The sequence below is a fragment of the Poromitra crassiceps genome (assembly GCF_964638095.1).
Source record: "Poromitra crassiceps genome assembly, chromosome: 2".
NCBI lineage: Eukaryota > Metazoa > Chordata > Actinopteri > Beryciformes > Melamphaidae > Poromitra > Poromitra crassiceps.
This window is the reverse complement of record NC_139624.1, coordinates 14,867,667-14,884,047: the sequence shown is the minus strand read 5'-3', so window position 1 is coordinate 14,884,047 and position 16,381 is coordinate 14,867,667. Positions and strand designations below refer to the sequence as shown.

Here is a 16,381-nt window from a genome sequence, read left to right as displayed (position 1 = left end):
CCGTATGGAAAGTGGAAATCGAAATGGTTAAAAGTTAAATCAATTTGGTCATTCAGTGGCGTTTTACTGCCATTTAAAGTAACGACAAGTAACAGTTAGCCGCTAACATTAGCCACACTACAGCCGATGACCCATCAGCGCAGCGTCATTTGACGTCAGCACACTCTTCTAAGCAGGTTGCGTGCCGCATTCCAGTGGGCATTCCCATGCTTTCACATGGAGCTTTCACATCAATGCCTGGAGCATTGCTACGACCGGCGTAGTTAAGACCAGACGTAAGCCCTGTTGGTGCAACAGGCGTAAGTCCATGGTCTTAACTAAGACCGACGTACAGTAGGAGTAGGAGGTGTAGGAGTTACGACGGCATAGTTAAGACCAGTTGGTGCAACTGGCCCCAGGAGACTGGAACAGTACCATTTCATACAATTGGCGGAGCCTGGAGTGGGGTGTCTCTATGTAATATTAAAGGTCTCTGGACCAACCTTTCTGCCAAGTTCGTGCAAATCCATTCATAAATCTTTGAGCTTCAAAAATGATCAAATTTATGCAGATGATCTTTCTGAACACGAAGTTTGCAGTTTCATAAACCTGTGTTAACCACAGACCTTATTTCACACATTTGACAGAAATGTCCATACAAAAAGCTATGTTATCTATAGCTGTGTGCTCACACCCAGCTGACTAAGAACAAGCCAAATCAAGCGGAGATGACCTTTGACCTACCGGTGATCTCCTTCACTGTCCTGAAGTAGTCCAGTTTAGCCGGGTCCATGGGCGGGATGTTAAAGAACTTGTCTCTGGAACAGCCAATGAAAACACACGTTACTGTTGAGTCCCATCTCAACCAATCACAGATTACATGATTTATACACAGAGCAGGCAGAGGGTTAAAGTCACATGGTAGGCATATCAACTGAACCAAGGGATTTCCTTAAAAAAAGTATTTCTTTAATGAAATGTGTATGGAAAAATGAATGGTGGAAAATACCTTGGTTCGTAAGCCTAATCTGTAAGAGGGCGTGGCACTGACACTCTATAACGTGTGTGTTTGAGACATTTAGCTGACACCATCGGCAATTGGAATGATAGTTTCAGAAGTTTCTCTCGGAGAAAGGAAAAAAACTTGAGACTGAAGCTCAGTGAAAGAGAGGAGGTAAGAGAGGAGGTAAGAGGCTATGAAGGCCATAGTGCTCTGCTGCTAACTGAACAAATACACTCTACTGTATCCATACAAACTATCTAGGTCAGCTAATTAGCTAGCTGACCTTCAACATCATGATCTCATAGATCAGACCGGCACATAATATACTTCACAACCACTTTTATGACTTTTGAAGCGTGAATGTGATTTATAAAAACCCAGATTTTCAGAAAAAGCTTCAAAGATCGTAAAGTGGTGCTCATTTTGTGAAGATGGTCTTGCTGAGAGCTGAGAGTTTTAGCTGACAGAGAGAGAGACTCGTGAGCTCTCACCCGCGGAAGGATGTTGATATGAGGGACACGGCTCCGTTGATCTTGGTGCAGTTCCTGAAGGATTCGATATTGGAGGCGTTGATGGCGAGGGCGCCGGTGAGAGCACCCACTCCGATCCCGTTACAGGCTGCAGGGAGAGGGGACAGGTGCAGGTGCATGTTTACAACTCTGAGGGTCCAGTTCACTGAGCGTTATGCTGCCTTCACGTGATAAACCATCTTCTCTCACCGCCAGGTAGAGCGGAGAAATGTCAGCGGTAAAGTCAAAGTTGAAACAATTTGAACTTTGACCTCAGCGCACAGTGGCAAATTTGAGTGGTGGGTAGTGCTGCCACATAGTTGGGAGGCACCACTCTCCCCATAGAAAACAACGGCACAGCGGGCACAGAGTGTGCAGCGCCGCGGGAAGTAGGGGTGCTGCAGGTGCTGCAGCACCCCCTAGATTTTTCCCCCCCCAAAAAAAATATATATATATATTTTTTTTTACAAATGTAATTAAAAATATTTTGCAGTGCACTATGTTCCTTTCTTGTTTAAGAATGTTTCGGGAAATGTAAAATGTAGCCTATTTAAATAGAATTATCAACAATAACAATCAAGGAAGTTACATGCTTGTAGGCTAGAGAAGAAGAAGAAGCGCGCATGCACGCACATGTTGTGTTGAACCAACCAACAACCAATACGAATTGTTTAATCTGGCAATAAAGAAATGTGAACTTGACATGCTATTTTAATAGCCTACTCAAAAATGCACCTCCCACTATACAGCAAAGAGAGGAGTCAATGTTTCTTGATATATGCCATTCAGATCAGAATAATTAGTCTAGTCATTAAGTTTGCTGATAATATTTCTATCATGTTAAGTCTGTGTCATGTTAACTGGTGTATTCAGAGCAAATGGGGAGATATAGAGCATTATCATCATGCTCTATATCTCCCTCTTTGCTCTGAATGAGTGAGAAAAGGAAAAACTACTGAATAATTACATCACAACAGTATCCTAATGTTAATTTAAAATGAGATATTCCTCTAAATATGGCAAAATTTAAAAAAAAAAAACGTCCAAATTTTTTCCGGCGGGGCCCTTGCGGGCCCCACCGAGAGCCCCTCCCTCCCAGCACCCCCTGCTTAAAATGACTTCCAGCGGCCCTGAGAGTGTGTGCTAATATATATCATAATGTGGGTGTATGTATATATATATATATATATATATATATATATATATATATATAGATATATAGATATATAGATATAGATATATATAGATATATACTGTAGATATAGATATATATATATAGATATAGATATATATATATATACGATACGATACGATACGATATACTTTATTGTCAGTTCACACTGAAATTTGTCTTGCAAAACAGCGGCAGTCCCATGCACAAACACATGACAAAGAGAACAGAACCAAAAAATACAAAGATACATACACACATACAGCACACAGAGAGCACTGGTCACTGCTCCACTGACCCTCGGCCATGTTCTTGATTAAGCCTCAGGATCGACTGATGTATAAAGGACTTTCTTAGTCTGACCTTCTTGAAAGTTGGAACTAGGTATCTCCTGCCAGAAGGCAGGAGTTCATATTCTTCATGTAACACATGATTAGTGTTTGAGGCAATATTTCTGGCTAACCTCAGTACACTGTTGACATATGTAGACTCAAATAGACTATGCAGTGGTTTACCTACAATTTTTGAACAAATATTCATCTGTCTAAGTAGTTGTGATTTTAAGGTAACAGACAGGCATCCATACCAGGTGGTACTGCAGTACTGTAAAACACTCATAATCACTGAGGTAAAAAATAATAGAAGAATCTGTTTACTAGCACCAAAATATCTTAATCGGCGAAGAAAGTAAGGGTCCCTATCGTTGCATCGGCGCTGTTTCTAGGCCGAACGTCTGGCGCAGCTCAAATCAGTGGGCGTGGACCAGCGCACTTGATATCGTCGTGCTGGCGCTAGACGCAGCCTCAACCATTACAACCACGCCTTTTAAGCGTAAAATTATGCACCGTCATGCTCATTGGATAACTGCAATAAACGAATCGCACGCTTGCCTTTTTAGCTCCAATTCCAGTGATCCCGCAAAACCAGAGGAAAGCCAAACGCTCTGCCCCCCCCCCCCCCCCTCCCTTCATCCAGTCTGTCTGTCTGCATTATAGGCTATTATTCATATTATTATGCTTCTCAAACCAATCTAACTGCAGTTTCAATACTGCAAGCATGTAAATACGCTACACTATAGCAAGATCAAAGTGAAAATAATGTTCTAAATGCATCGGATAGAAAAATATAGCCTATCCCTATATGATGAGATTAATTTTATATTGGTGAAAGTTTGTCCAGAACGATATCGTTTTCTCTCCCCTGCTACAGGTAGAATGATGCACATAAATATACCCTACATTATGTAAAGTCATTGCATAAATGTGTTTTTATTGTAAAACTAAATGTGAAGTAGGGCCAAGTTATTGGAGCGGACATCACAGTATAGCACATGACAGTAGAAGGCGTTCCGCAGCGCGTTCCGCTGTCACTTATCTAAATCACGTTAAATCCACACAGGGTATATATAGGCTCAAGAGGACATATATGTTTCACATAGGGTGGTGTTTCATTTCAATGTTTTATTTGGTCCAATATTGAAATGTTCTACAATTGCAGGTTGTCTTACCATTACACATTATTTTAGATCTACCTTTTATATCTATTTCGGCTCATTTGGTTGCTATTTAGTAGCGAAATGGAGGACCCAATTGCATGCTGGGACAGGGACATTCACAGGCAGTAAACTTACAACTGCTATTTCCTATGGGAAGCTGGGTGCTGCTATGTGTTGTGTCTGTCTGAGCGAGGGAGTCAGAGAGAGAGAGAGAAGGGTGACAGAGAAGAGGCAGAAGAGCACTGGCGCACTGAATAGGCCTGGTTTCAGAGAGAGACAGAGAAGGGTGACAGGGGAGAGGCAGAAGAGCACTCCTTGACTGAATAGGCCTGCTTTTCAAAGGCGCAAAGCGCTAAATGTAGGCCAGGTGCGAAGATAGCAGTACGCCGGTAGTTAGCGCCGACACGCCCACTTTGGCCCATTCTGGGACTGCGCCACGCCCATTCGGCCTAAAGCGCATTTGGCAGCCTAAAGCCATATTGATATCGTCCCAAAACAGGCGCAAGGCACGTTTTTTTGCGTTTAAGGCCCGTTTTAGCGCCGAAGGCTTGTGGGAGAATAGGGCCCATAGTCTTTGCTTCGTTTTTTTTACACAGAGAGTCTACGTGGTCTTTCCATGACAGCAGGTGGTCTATTGTTACTCCTAGGTATGTGAAGGAGCATACCTGCTTGATCTGTTCATTATGGATAGTAACAGAGGTGCTGTGTGTGTCAGGTGGAGACCCAAAAACAATCTCTGCTGTCTTTTTTGCATTGATTAAGAGAGCGTTGTTGTCGCTCCACTCCACCACCTTATTTACTCTATGTTGGTGCAGTCCAGGGTCGCTAGAGCTATCAAGCAGAGAGATCAAAACTGTATCATCAGAGTACTTTAGAATATATTGGTCTGGTGTGGTATGACACTCAGATAAACATTCCACAGTGCGACATATAGATACATATATATACATACATATATATATACATACCATTACTTTATCATTATGTTGAACCAGAACCCCCTTTGACAGGACTGTCCCTATTTCTTTCGTCCTGATCGCTTTGAAGGCAGCATAGACAGTGACAGCAGCCAGGATCCCACTAACGTTACTGTACTTCTTGACAAGACAGACAGCCTATGCAGCCTCTGATTGGCTTGCCCTGATATTCTTACCCTAACCTTAACCAATCCTAGTCGTCTTAAATATAACATTGAATGTATTGGGTGTCAACTATTGCAATAAACTCAATTGAGAGGCATATTTTTGCTGGCATTGTGCTTTTTTGTAGGCTATTCTATTATATTTCATATATCACACATGTACATTGTCAATTTAATGCTTTTTTTTTACTAAGTAGTTTGAACTACTTTTTCTGCGTAAACTACATTTCTCCCAGGGTAGCTTTGCTGTAGTTTCAACTACTTCCATGGTGAAGTACATTCAATTTCAAAAGGCCCAGAAATAGAACAACCTTGAGAGGATTCAGTATATCAATTTGTGGTGTAAAACTATGGAACGGCTTGAATGTGGAGCTAAAGCAATGTACAAGTATAAACCAGTTCAAAAAAAGGTATAAACAAATGATTTTCCAGCAGTACAATGATGATGAAGTGTGCTGATACTGTATGTTGGCTTGGGGTTGGCTTTGTCTTGCTGTGGCGGCACTGCTGACTTGGATGGCTGAGTCCACTTTGCGGGGCTGGCCATCCGGGACGGTGGTGTTGCTGCAGTGGTATGATGCCACACCCATGATAAATGGTGGGGATGATGTGGTTGCGTGTTCGCGCGAAACGTGCATGTGAACTCATGTAAGCGAATGTTCATGTATTTATATAGGATTATAAAGGTATGCTGTCTGAGTATGTTTTATATATACTTATACTATAGTAACTATATGACTTCCAAGTAATATAAATCATATAATTCATAGTAATATATATGATGATATATATCTTCCAAGTTATAACTATATAACAGTTTACAATTTTGTTTCAAGTAATTGCATTTTAAGTTAAGGAACAGGTTGCAGTTTCTATGATTATGTTATGATTTAATGAAAGGGGTGGGATTAAAAAAGTTTATACTTCTTCCCACTCCCTTTCAAATATGCTAAGAAGTGAAAAAAAAAAAAAAAAGTGAGACCTTTGTTTGTTTGTTTTTTATTCTGTAAATTGTAAATGTTTTTCTTCTTGCATATTTGAAATAAAATGGAATCAAATCAAATCAAATCTCTGTGATGGCGATTGGTGGGCTGGTGAAAAAGCGGTTCACATCACCCGGAGCGTTTGGCTGCAGCACTTTTCTGGAGCGGACGCCTTTTCTGCATTTTGCCGATGCTTCCCGTTCCTTTGAATGGTGAAACTTAAAGGACTTACCGGTAGATCATCTACCTCTACACTCAGTATGTTTTAGTACATCTACCGTAGATGTACTAAAACATACTGAGTGTCAAGAGAAAGAGTGTTTGCCATTTGATAATCACTCTTTCAAATGTCAGAGGAAGAGATTTAAAGACATTACAGACCATCATATTTTAAAGTCATATTTTATATTTTTCAATAAAACAAGCGCGATTTCGCAATAGCTGCGACCAGATACCCAAATCTCTGAAATGCACTTTTTGTGGACCAACCGACCAAAAGAGTGACTTACAGAGCTGCTGGTCGCAGCTAAAATATATATATAATATATAAAAAAATAAGATGGTGGAACAGAATGTAATTTGAATAAATAATATAATAATAACACACAATTAAAATGTGAAATATGTATAAAATTGTAATGCTATTCTCCCCCTGCCTACCTTTGGGACAGGGGCCTTCACATGTTTTGCAGCGCTGGACTCCGTCCTCCTCCACCTCATATGTTCCAGCAGTGCAGGTCCGCACACACGCTCCACCCGTCACTACATAGTTATCTACACACACACATGCACACACACACACACACACACACACACACGCACACACACACACACACACACGCACGCACACGCACACACATGCACGCATTTACATGCACGCGCACACACACACATACACACACGCACACACACACACACACACACACACACGCATGCACACACACATGCACACGCACACAATATTATAACATTACATGAGACCATTAGAACATTATGTAATGCTTTAACATAATCATAATATAATTATTACAAAAGATAGTATTCAATATATTAATATATAGTTATAAAAATCAATCACATGAAATAAAAATGAAATAAAAATGATAAGATAACTTCAGAAGAATTCTGAGGGGGGGAAAAGTCAGCAGAATTCTGACTTTAATCCCACAAGAGAGTAAAGTCAGCATTCTGAGTTATAAACATAGAAATGATTACATAGCAGTACAAATAATAATTCATTTTAATTCATTCATTTTAGCAAAAGGTGTCCCTAGATTTTTGTCAAACTGGGGTCACAAGCCAAAAAATGTTCGGAACCCCCGGGTTAATGAGTGACTTGGGACTTGACTTGGACTTGAGGTTTTGGACCCGTGAACAATCTTTATTTTTTAATTTAATTAATTTTTTGTGTGCATTAACATTAAGGAAATGTCTACTAATGTCATCAATGCTGATACTGTATTCTAATAGATAAAGGAGTGAGGATAATTCAGTACATGCTTTTTAGCTATGCAGTGTTCTAAGCAGACTGGATGGCATGCAGCAGATGATAGAACTCTCATCCATAAGAGACTTGAGACTTGGACTTGTGACCAAAGACTTGAGACTTGGACTTGCAAAAAGTGGCTTGTGAGCATGTGTGTTAGTGAGTGCAGGTGTGAGGTCGTACGGGGGCAGGCCGTGACACATGCGGCCCCGAACGTGAACTTGGCGTTGGGGTTGGCAGCCAGCTGGTGGCTGTTTGGGTCGTACAGCATCAGAGGGGGACAGGTGTCCTTACAGGTGCCCTCATCGTTAAACTGCCTGCAAGCCTGGAACACACACACACAGACACACACACACAGACACACACACACACACACACACACACACACACACACACACACACACACACGCACGCACGCACGCACGCACGCACAAACACAAGAATTAAATATTAAGAATGAATCAGTGCTGGGGCTGAAAACTTTATCCAATCCAATCCAATCCAATGCGGAAGTGCCAAAAACTGCAGTTCCTCAAATGGCCACGTGAGGCTGGCTGCAAAAGTGAGTCAATCCCCATCGACCGTCATGTTAAAATGTTCAACTTTACAGCAGAAATAAACATGTTTACAGAAAACAGTTTTGGTCTCTGCTAGCTGTTACAGCTCTCTGCTAGGCGTCACCACTTCCCAGCAGACCCGTTAATCACACAATCGCTCACTTTGAACCAAACCAAATTGCCCCCGTTTCACACAGGAGGCGAATAGCAGTCTTTCTGGCTCTTTCTAGCAGACTTTCTTAGCTCAGTAACAAGCTGGTCTGCATGCCTATTCAGACTGTTGTTTGTTGACTTCAGTACAGCTTTGAACACCTTGCCCAGACCCATGTTCTCCAGAGAACACTGCAGCAGTTGAAGGTAAACCCGTCCATGATTAATTGGTGCTACCACTCATTTGTGATTAACCACATCCAGCAGGTCAGGGTGAACAGGACCTTGTCTGAACTTGTGACCATCAACTCAGACAGGAGAAAAAAATCATCTCAGACTCAGACCCCACCCATGTCCTCGTCCCCGATTACCAGCTTCTTCCCTCCGGTCGACGCTTCAGAGTCCCCCAGTGCTCAGCTGCTTTAAGAACTCCTTTGTCCCCCTGTCTGTCCATCAAAGGCCTGAATGGCAGTTAAGCTGTAAGCTGCGCTTAATTCTAACTGTAGACTGGGCTTCTGGGCTGAAACAGTCTCTCCTTTCTTTTGAAACATTCACCAGACAAGTCTCTACTCACCAGAGGTTCTCAAATGTTTTTCAACCAAGGACCCCTTACAACAGGGGTGCCCAATACGTCGATCGCGATCGACCGGTCGATCGCGAAGGTAGTGTGGTAGATCGCATGGCATTGAGGGGGGGATTTTTTTTTTTTTTTTTTTTTTTTATAATAAAATAAAATATAATGGAAGTACATGCAGTTGTTTATTTTAATTATGGATCATAATACAATGCAATTGTATTGTAAAGTGAGAAAAAATAAATCATGTATTGGGGGAAAAAGTGATGCATCGATTTAAGATGCATCGATAATCGTAATCGAATCGAATCGTAGCCCTCTGAATCGTAATCGAATCGAATCATGTGGCCAGTGAAGATTCACAGCCCTAATGTCAAGTGGTTGTGGGACAACGAGAAAGTGTTGTGAGGTTAGCTACTGCAGGCTGGAAACGATGTGTGTGCGTTTGCGATGTTGAAACTGGACTGGTAGATCTCGGGAGGCTGGCTACTTGAAAAGTAGATCTTGGGTCAAAAAAGTTTGGGCACCCCTGCCTTACAAGATAGGAAATATACCGGGGACCCCCTCATTCTGATTTGTGATTTTGGGCTAAGCTTAATTGTTTCCACGGTAACGTGCTTGACTTTTAAATTGATAGGTTTGTCAGATTAGAATGTAATCCATGAACCATTTTAGATTTAAAGCATAACATATTTTCGTTGAACTATGAAGCTTTTGCAAAAATATATATTTTTATTTTATTTTCCTGAAAACTTTTCACGGACCCCCTTGCAAAGTGCCACGGACCCCTGGTGGTCCCCGGACCCCCATTTGAGAACCACTGCTCTATACGACTTACATAATGTCTTTCCATCAGAGAGGTTGGTGCACTGGGGAAGGCATTCATACTAGCCCATTGGGATCAGTGTACATTTCCCAATGAGAGAATGTACTGTATATTGACTATTTTCATCAGAGCTTTCACTCTCTCCACTGTTGTCTCCTCACCTATTCATAGCTTTCAAGGGGCGTTACGTGCTGCCGGGAACGCCCACCTGGCGGTCAAAAAAAAACTTGTTGATTCCGTTGCCTGCGAGTCGACTCACGCTGTTTGTTCAGCCAAAGTGCCGCATAGCCTACCTGTTGTGCTATCGGTTGCACTAAACCGACGAGGAGACACGCCTGGCTTGTGTTTTACAGAATCCCGTCGGAGAAAGAAAGGAGAAGGTTGTGGATTTGTGCAACGTGGTTCAGTCGCTGGGCAGGGGAAAAAAATTGCTTTTTTTTCTACCATCAAAGTACACACGTCTTTGCTCTTTGCGGCCAACATTTCATCAAAGGTAAGCTCAAGTAACGTTACAATAATGATTAATACCCCGTTAACGTTACTTGAGCTTACCTTTGATGAAATGTTGGCCGCAAAGAGCAAAGACATGTGTACTTTGATGGTAGAAAAAAAAGCAAAAAAGATTTGCCCCCAGCGACTGAACCACGTCGCACAAATCCACAACCTTCTCCTTTCTTTCTCCGACGGGATTCTGTAAAACACAAGCCAGGCGTGTCTCCTCGTCGGTTTAGTGCAACCGATAGCACAACAGGTAGGCTATGCGGCACTTTGGCTGAAAAAACAGCGTGAGTCGACTCGCAGGCAACGGAATCAACAAGTTTTTTTTTGACCGCCAGGTGGGCCGGCAGCACGTAACGCCCCTTGAAAGCTATGAATACACTATATAGACAGAGAACAAAATCAGATGGGGTTCTGTAGTCTCATATGCATTCATTTGAAAAAGTCTGGGACGCAATTCAAAATAGTTTCTTTGTACACTTCACATTTTGGGGATATTGCTTATTTGGACATTTCAACTGCCAGAATTAACGAGGCTACTGAGCCCGTACTGAACAGCTGGCTCAAAAGACATTTTAAGGTGAATTTTTGTTGTGATTTTGGGTGGGTTGGTGATCCTGTGGGGAGGGTAGAGTGGGGATTTGGATGTATACGTATGTATGAGTGTATGCTTATGATTATGTAGGTGTATGTGGTTTTTGTCTTGTGTTTTTCTTATGTTTATATGGAATAAAATAAAATAAAATAAAAATCTGATTTTCTGATCTGATTATTATTCTTTCTTTTTTTTTGTAAATGCTCAATATAAGCATAGTTGATGTAGTTCATCTAATTTGGAGAAGATGGATGCAAATGGTGGTTTTCCTCTGAAAAGTCATATTTCAAAGTACCATGTTTTATGTTAAAGGGACAGTTCACCCCAAAATCAAAAATAAACAATAAACTAATTTTCCTCTTGGGGATGAAACAATCAAGTACTGGTTTAATTTTAAACGGTGATACAATTCCTGCCGGTTGTATTACATTAATTTTTTTGTTTTTTTTATTAAAATCGTGTTTGATTACAGTGCTTTGAAAAACACAGCAAATGCTGTCTGCCTGTATTTTGATTTAGGAATGTACTGTACCTTTAATTAATTTCTCTGGCTATATAGTCTTTCAGAGCCCGGATAGCTCAGTCGGTAGAGCATCAGACTTTTAATCTGAGGGTCCAGGGTTCAAGTCCCTGTTCGGGCGACAGTGCTTTTCGCTTCTAATTCCACGCAAAGTGTCCATGGCATTAGCAGAACGGGGGAACGGCGGTTCCCACACTTCTCCAAGGGGTGTTTTGTGTGTTATTATATAAGACAGCCTGAAGAAGAGTGCGACTGCGATGCGTTATTATGGAACCCACCGCGGTTCTTCCCAAGGAAGAAAAACAACAAACACCTGAATAATGTCAAGGGGCAAACTGGAGGAGTGCAGAAAACACCCGTTGAGCCGTGGGTGACGGCAGTATAAATCAAATTGGCAACTTTGATGATATTTCATCTGCGCATTGAAGCCGTGGTCTCCCCCCTGCTGTGCTGTGGTCTCCCCCCTGTGCGTAATTGGGCAGCGCCAGCTCACCTGATCCAGCCGCTTTGATCTCTCTTACAGCCCCCGATTCACACGCTACAAACCGAGAATATGAACTTATATTTCTACAATGAACTCATTAACAGTGTGTAACAGAATACATTCAGTGGGCAACAGAATAGCCTACATTCTGACTGTGTGTTATGGAACAACTGGGCCAAGTTAGAGAAAGCATGTTAAACCAAAATACGGGACTATCTAGAGAAAACAAAACAAATGAAAAATGTGAGCTGGCGATGTTGTTTTGTTGTGGAATGCGCAGTGCATGGAGACCTGCACGGCTGCCTTGACCCAATAGAGGTGAGCAGTGCTTCTTTGTGAAGAAGGAATGGAAAATGATCTAAATTTGGCCATACCAGCGATAATTATAATAATTTTGAGCATAGCACCTGTGTGCGTGTCGGGGGAGGGGGGTGTTCCACCATATAGCTATAGGTGCGTTCCCCCACTTCTCCAGATAGCACTACACCTCTGGACATGTCGCTGTGAAGATGCTCTTCAGTTTTATTGTATACATGTACATCTTATGAAGACTCCATGTTTGATGGGGCTGTTTTCTTTTACAACGGTGATGTACAATTGGGCAGTGTGCAATTGTGTTGGTTGATAGAGGTCTGTGTGTGTACTGTATGTGTGATGTGTGTGCTGTTTCCAAGACAAGTCCCCCCCCCCCCCCCCCCCTCACACACACACACACACACACAAACTGACCAGGCAGTCGGTGGGTCGTGGTCCGGTGCAGCCCGCGGCACAGTGCTCGTTACAGCAGTCACTGGGTTTAGGCCCGCGACACCTCCTGCTACACTGCTCTGCACACTGCAACCTGGTGACTGAGAGAGAGGGAGGGAGAGAGAGACCGAGAGGGAGAGAGAGGGAGAGAGAGGGAGAGAGGGTGAGAGAGGGAGAGAGAGATGGGGGAGAGAGAGGGAGAGAGAGGGAGAGAGAGGGAGAGAGGGTGAGAGAGGGAGAGAGAGATGGGGGAGAGAGAGGGAGAGAGAGGGAGAGAGGGTGAGAGAGGGAGAGAGAGATGGGGGAGAGAGAGAGGGTGAGAGGGGGGGGAGAGGGTTTATATATTAAACACCCTGGCAAGCAAAATGCACCAAAACCTACCAACTATGTAATTTAGGGTCTTACTGTATGTGACTGTAAGCATAAAAAAGTTGTAGACATTAGTTTCAACCCAAATCCTAAATACTGTCTTTTCCCTGTTGTGACTGTTTGCTGAGGCTTGGGTTGAAGTGGGCGGTACTGTTGTGACTGTTTGCTGAGGCTGGGGTTGGAGTGGGCGGTACTGTTGTGACTGTTTGCTGAGGCTTGGGTTGAAGTGGGCGGTACTGTTGTGACTGTTTGCTGAGGCTGGGGTTGGAGTGGGCAGTACTGTTGTGACTGTTTGCTGAGGCTGGGGTTGGAGTGGGAGGTACTGTTTTGACTGTTTGCTGAGGCTGGGGTTGGAGTGGGCGGTACTTAGGGTTGAAGTGGGCGGTACTTAGGGTTGGAGTGGGCGGTACTTAGGGTTGGAGTGGGCGGTACTTAGGGTTGGAGTGGGCTGTACTTAGGGTTGAAGTGGGCGGTACTTAGGGTTGAAGTGGGCGGTACTTAGGGTTGAAGTGGGCAGTACTTAGGGTTGAAGTGGGCGGTACTTAGGGTTGAAGTGGGCGGTACTTAGGGTTGGAGTGGGCGGTACTTAGGGTTGGAGTGGGCGGTACTTAGGGTTGGAGTGGGCTGTACTTAGGGTTGAAGTGGGCGGTACTTAGGGTTGAAGTGGGCGGTACTTAGGGTTGAAGTGGGCAGTACTTAGGGTTGAAGTGGGCGGTACTTAGGGTTGAAGTGGGCGGTACTTAGGGCTCATTATGTTACAACCTTATCCCGTCATAAAAATGTATCAATCATAAAGAAGCGCTCAGTTATCTGTCAAAGCTGAGATTTAAAAAATGCCTCCTCCTGTGTGTGTGTGTGTGTGTGTGTGTGTGTGTGTGTGCGTGTGTGTGTGTGTGTGTGTGTGTGTGTGTGTGTGTGTGCATGTGTGTGTCTTACATGTTTGACAGTGGTCTGGTCCTGCTGCCCAACACGACCCGTTAACACACGCTTGATCACACTTCTCACCTGGAAACACACACACACACACACACACACACACACACACACACACACACACACACACACACACACACACACACACACACACACACACAGAGCCTCAGCAGAATGACAATAAAATGTGCAGTTATAGGTAGGCACGGGCCGGCAGAATGTGACGGCAAAAATACCACGGTTTGTGTGCTTGTGTGTGTGTGTGTGTATGTGTGTGTGTGTGTGTGTGTGTGTGCGTGTGTATGTGTGTGTGTGTGTGTGTGTGTGTGTGTGCGTGTGCGTGTGTGTGCGTGTGTTTGTGTGTGTGTGTGTGTGTGTGTGTATGTGTGTGTGTGTGTGTGTGTGTGTGTGTGTGTGTGTGTGCGTGTGTGGGGGGTGATTGGGACCCATTGAACAAAATGTATTTTTGAGACTTCCTGTCTCATTCCTAGCTAACTGGAGGTCAAATGACACCAGCTACCCTTTATTCTGAAGGCAAAACCGCCCAATTTTCTGTCTCATTCCTGCATGAACTGATTTCACCAAGTAACAGTTGTTCCTGGACCAACAGTTCTTCCTAGTATGGGCTGGGGAAACCCCGCCCCTGAACAATTGCTTCTTCCTGAAAACGTGCGACAAGTAACCAAAGATGTGGTTAAGATTAGGGTTTTCTTATCTAACGGGACCAGACCCAAACCCTAACCCTAACCCTAACCACATTGTTGTACTTACCTAAACCTAATTTCTAACCCTAATGTTGTATAAAAGGATGTGTGGTTCGACCAGGAGTTGAACCCCAGCTCTCAGATTGGAAGGTGCGCACCTTATTCATTTAGCCATATGATCGAGCTCTAAGACAGCTGCACTTTTTTCACGCCTTAACCCTAATCTTAACCAACATGTTTTCCTTTCCACACGTTTTAAGGAAGAAGCAATTGCGGTGACCAATCAAATGAGTCCGGGGGCGGGGTTTCCCCAGCCCATACTAGGAAGAAATGTTGGTCCAGGAACAACTGTTACTTGGTGAAATCAGATCGTGCCTCATTCCTAGCTAACTTGACGCCGGCATTCCACTGGTTGCATTGCGTTGCTTTGCGGCTGATCTCCGGTTTTACTCCGTGCTCTGTGCTGCGGCAACACTCACTGGCTGCGTGTAGAGCACGTCACGGCTCAGCTGCGCCAGACAGCTAGAGTGACGAGACCGACAGGTTATCACTGTAAAATCGAGCGAGACAATTTGTATGTGGGATAAATACAACGACAAACAGGCAGAAGATCATTGTTCCCAACTGGAGGAGCAGAGGAGGGGTGGACTTGCTTGGTGTTGTCCTTGTAAAAAGGATGTGTTGTGTCATATATTATTTTGTGGTTTTCCACTTCAATTATGAACTTTTCCTCATACATATTTGTCCTCTGGCTTGATATTGAATGCTGTAAACACCTCTGCCCTGTTGATTTCATGCCTGGCTCCGCCCAATTTGCTGCGGCTTTGCTCCGTCATCCGTGAAAAATAGAACCCTTGCGTATCTTTTTCGGAGAGCTCCGGATCGTCGGAGCTGGGACGGAGTAGACACGCAACGCAGCGGAGTAGGTGGGAGTTGACACAATGATTAGAGTGGAAACGTATCGGCTCCGATGCCGTACCGCAGCGCAGACGGACCGAACACGGACCTAGTGGAATGTAGGCGTGAGGTCAATTACTACGCTTTATTCTGAAGGCAAACCCATGCAACTTAATGTCTTGTTCCTAGCTAAATCGAGGTAAATTGACACAGCTACACTTTATTCTGAAGGCAGAAAATGCCCCCAACTTCCTGTCTTGTTCCTACCTAACTCGGGGTCAATGGACGCAGACGCTTTATTCTGAAGGCAAAACTGCCCAACTTCCTATCTGATTCCTATAGCGTAACTGACGCAGCTGCGCTTTATTCTGAAGGCAACACCGCTGAACTTCCTGTCTTGTTCCTAGATTACTCGAGGTCAATTGATGCAGCTACACTTTATTGTGAAGGCAAAACCGCCCAACTTCCTGTCTTGCTCCTAGCTAACTCGAGGTCAATTGACGCAGCTACACTTTATTCTGAAGGCAAAACCACCCAACTTCCTGTCCCATTGCTAGCTAACTGGAGGTCAATTGATGCAGCTACACTTTATTCTGAAGGCGAAACCACCCAACTTCCTGTCCCATTGCTAGCTAACTGGAGGTCAATTGATGCAGCTACACTTTATTCTGAAGGCAAAACCACCCAACTTCCTGTCTCATTGCTAGCTAACTAGAGGTCAATTGACGCAGCTACGCTTTATTGTGAAGGCAAAACCGCC

The 16,381-nt window shown here is 43.6% G+C and overlaps 1 protein-coding gene across 1 annotated transcript in view; it reads right to left on the bottom strand.

Moving 5' to 3' along the window:
• Window positions 1-16,381, bottom strand: part of LOC310789041 (melanoma receptor tyrosine-protein kinase-like) — a gene marked incomplete at its 3' end in the record, with an annotated part of 123,986 nt that overhangs the window by 36,569 nt on the left and 71,036 nt on the right. The window contains exons 5-10 of the mRNA XM_083650644.1: window positions 14,024-14,092; window positions 12,701-12,819; window positions 7,951-8,092; window positions 6,942-7,055; window positions 1,474-1,600; window positions 724-797 (exon numbers count right to left, since the gene is read on the bottom strand). Of these exons, the coding sequence (XP_083506770.1) occupies window positions 724-797; window positions 1,474-1,600; window positions 6,942-7,055; window positions 7,951-8,092; window positions 12,701-12,819; window positions 14,024-14,092 (645 nt within the window). The remainder of the gene's footprint in view (window positions 1-723; window positions 798-1,473; window positions 1,601-6,941; window positions 7,056-7,950; window positions 8,093-12,700; window positions 12,820-14,023; window positions 14,093-16,381) is intronic.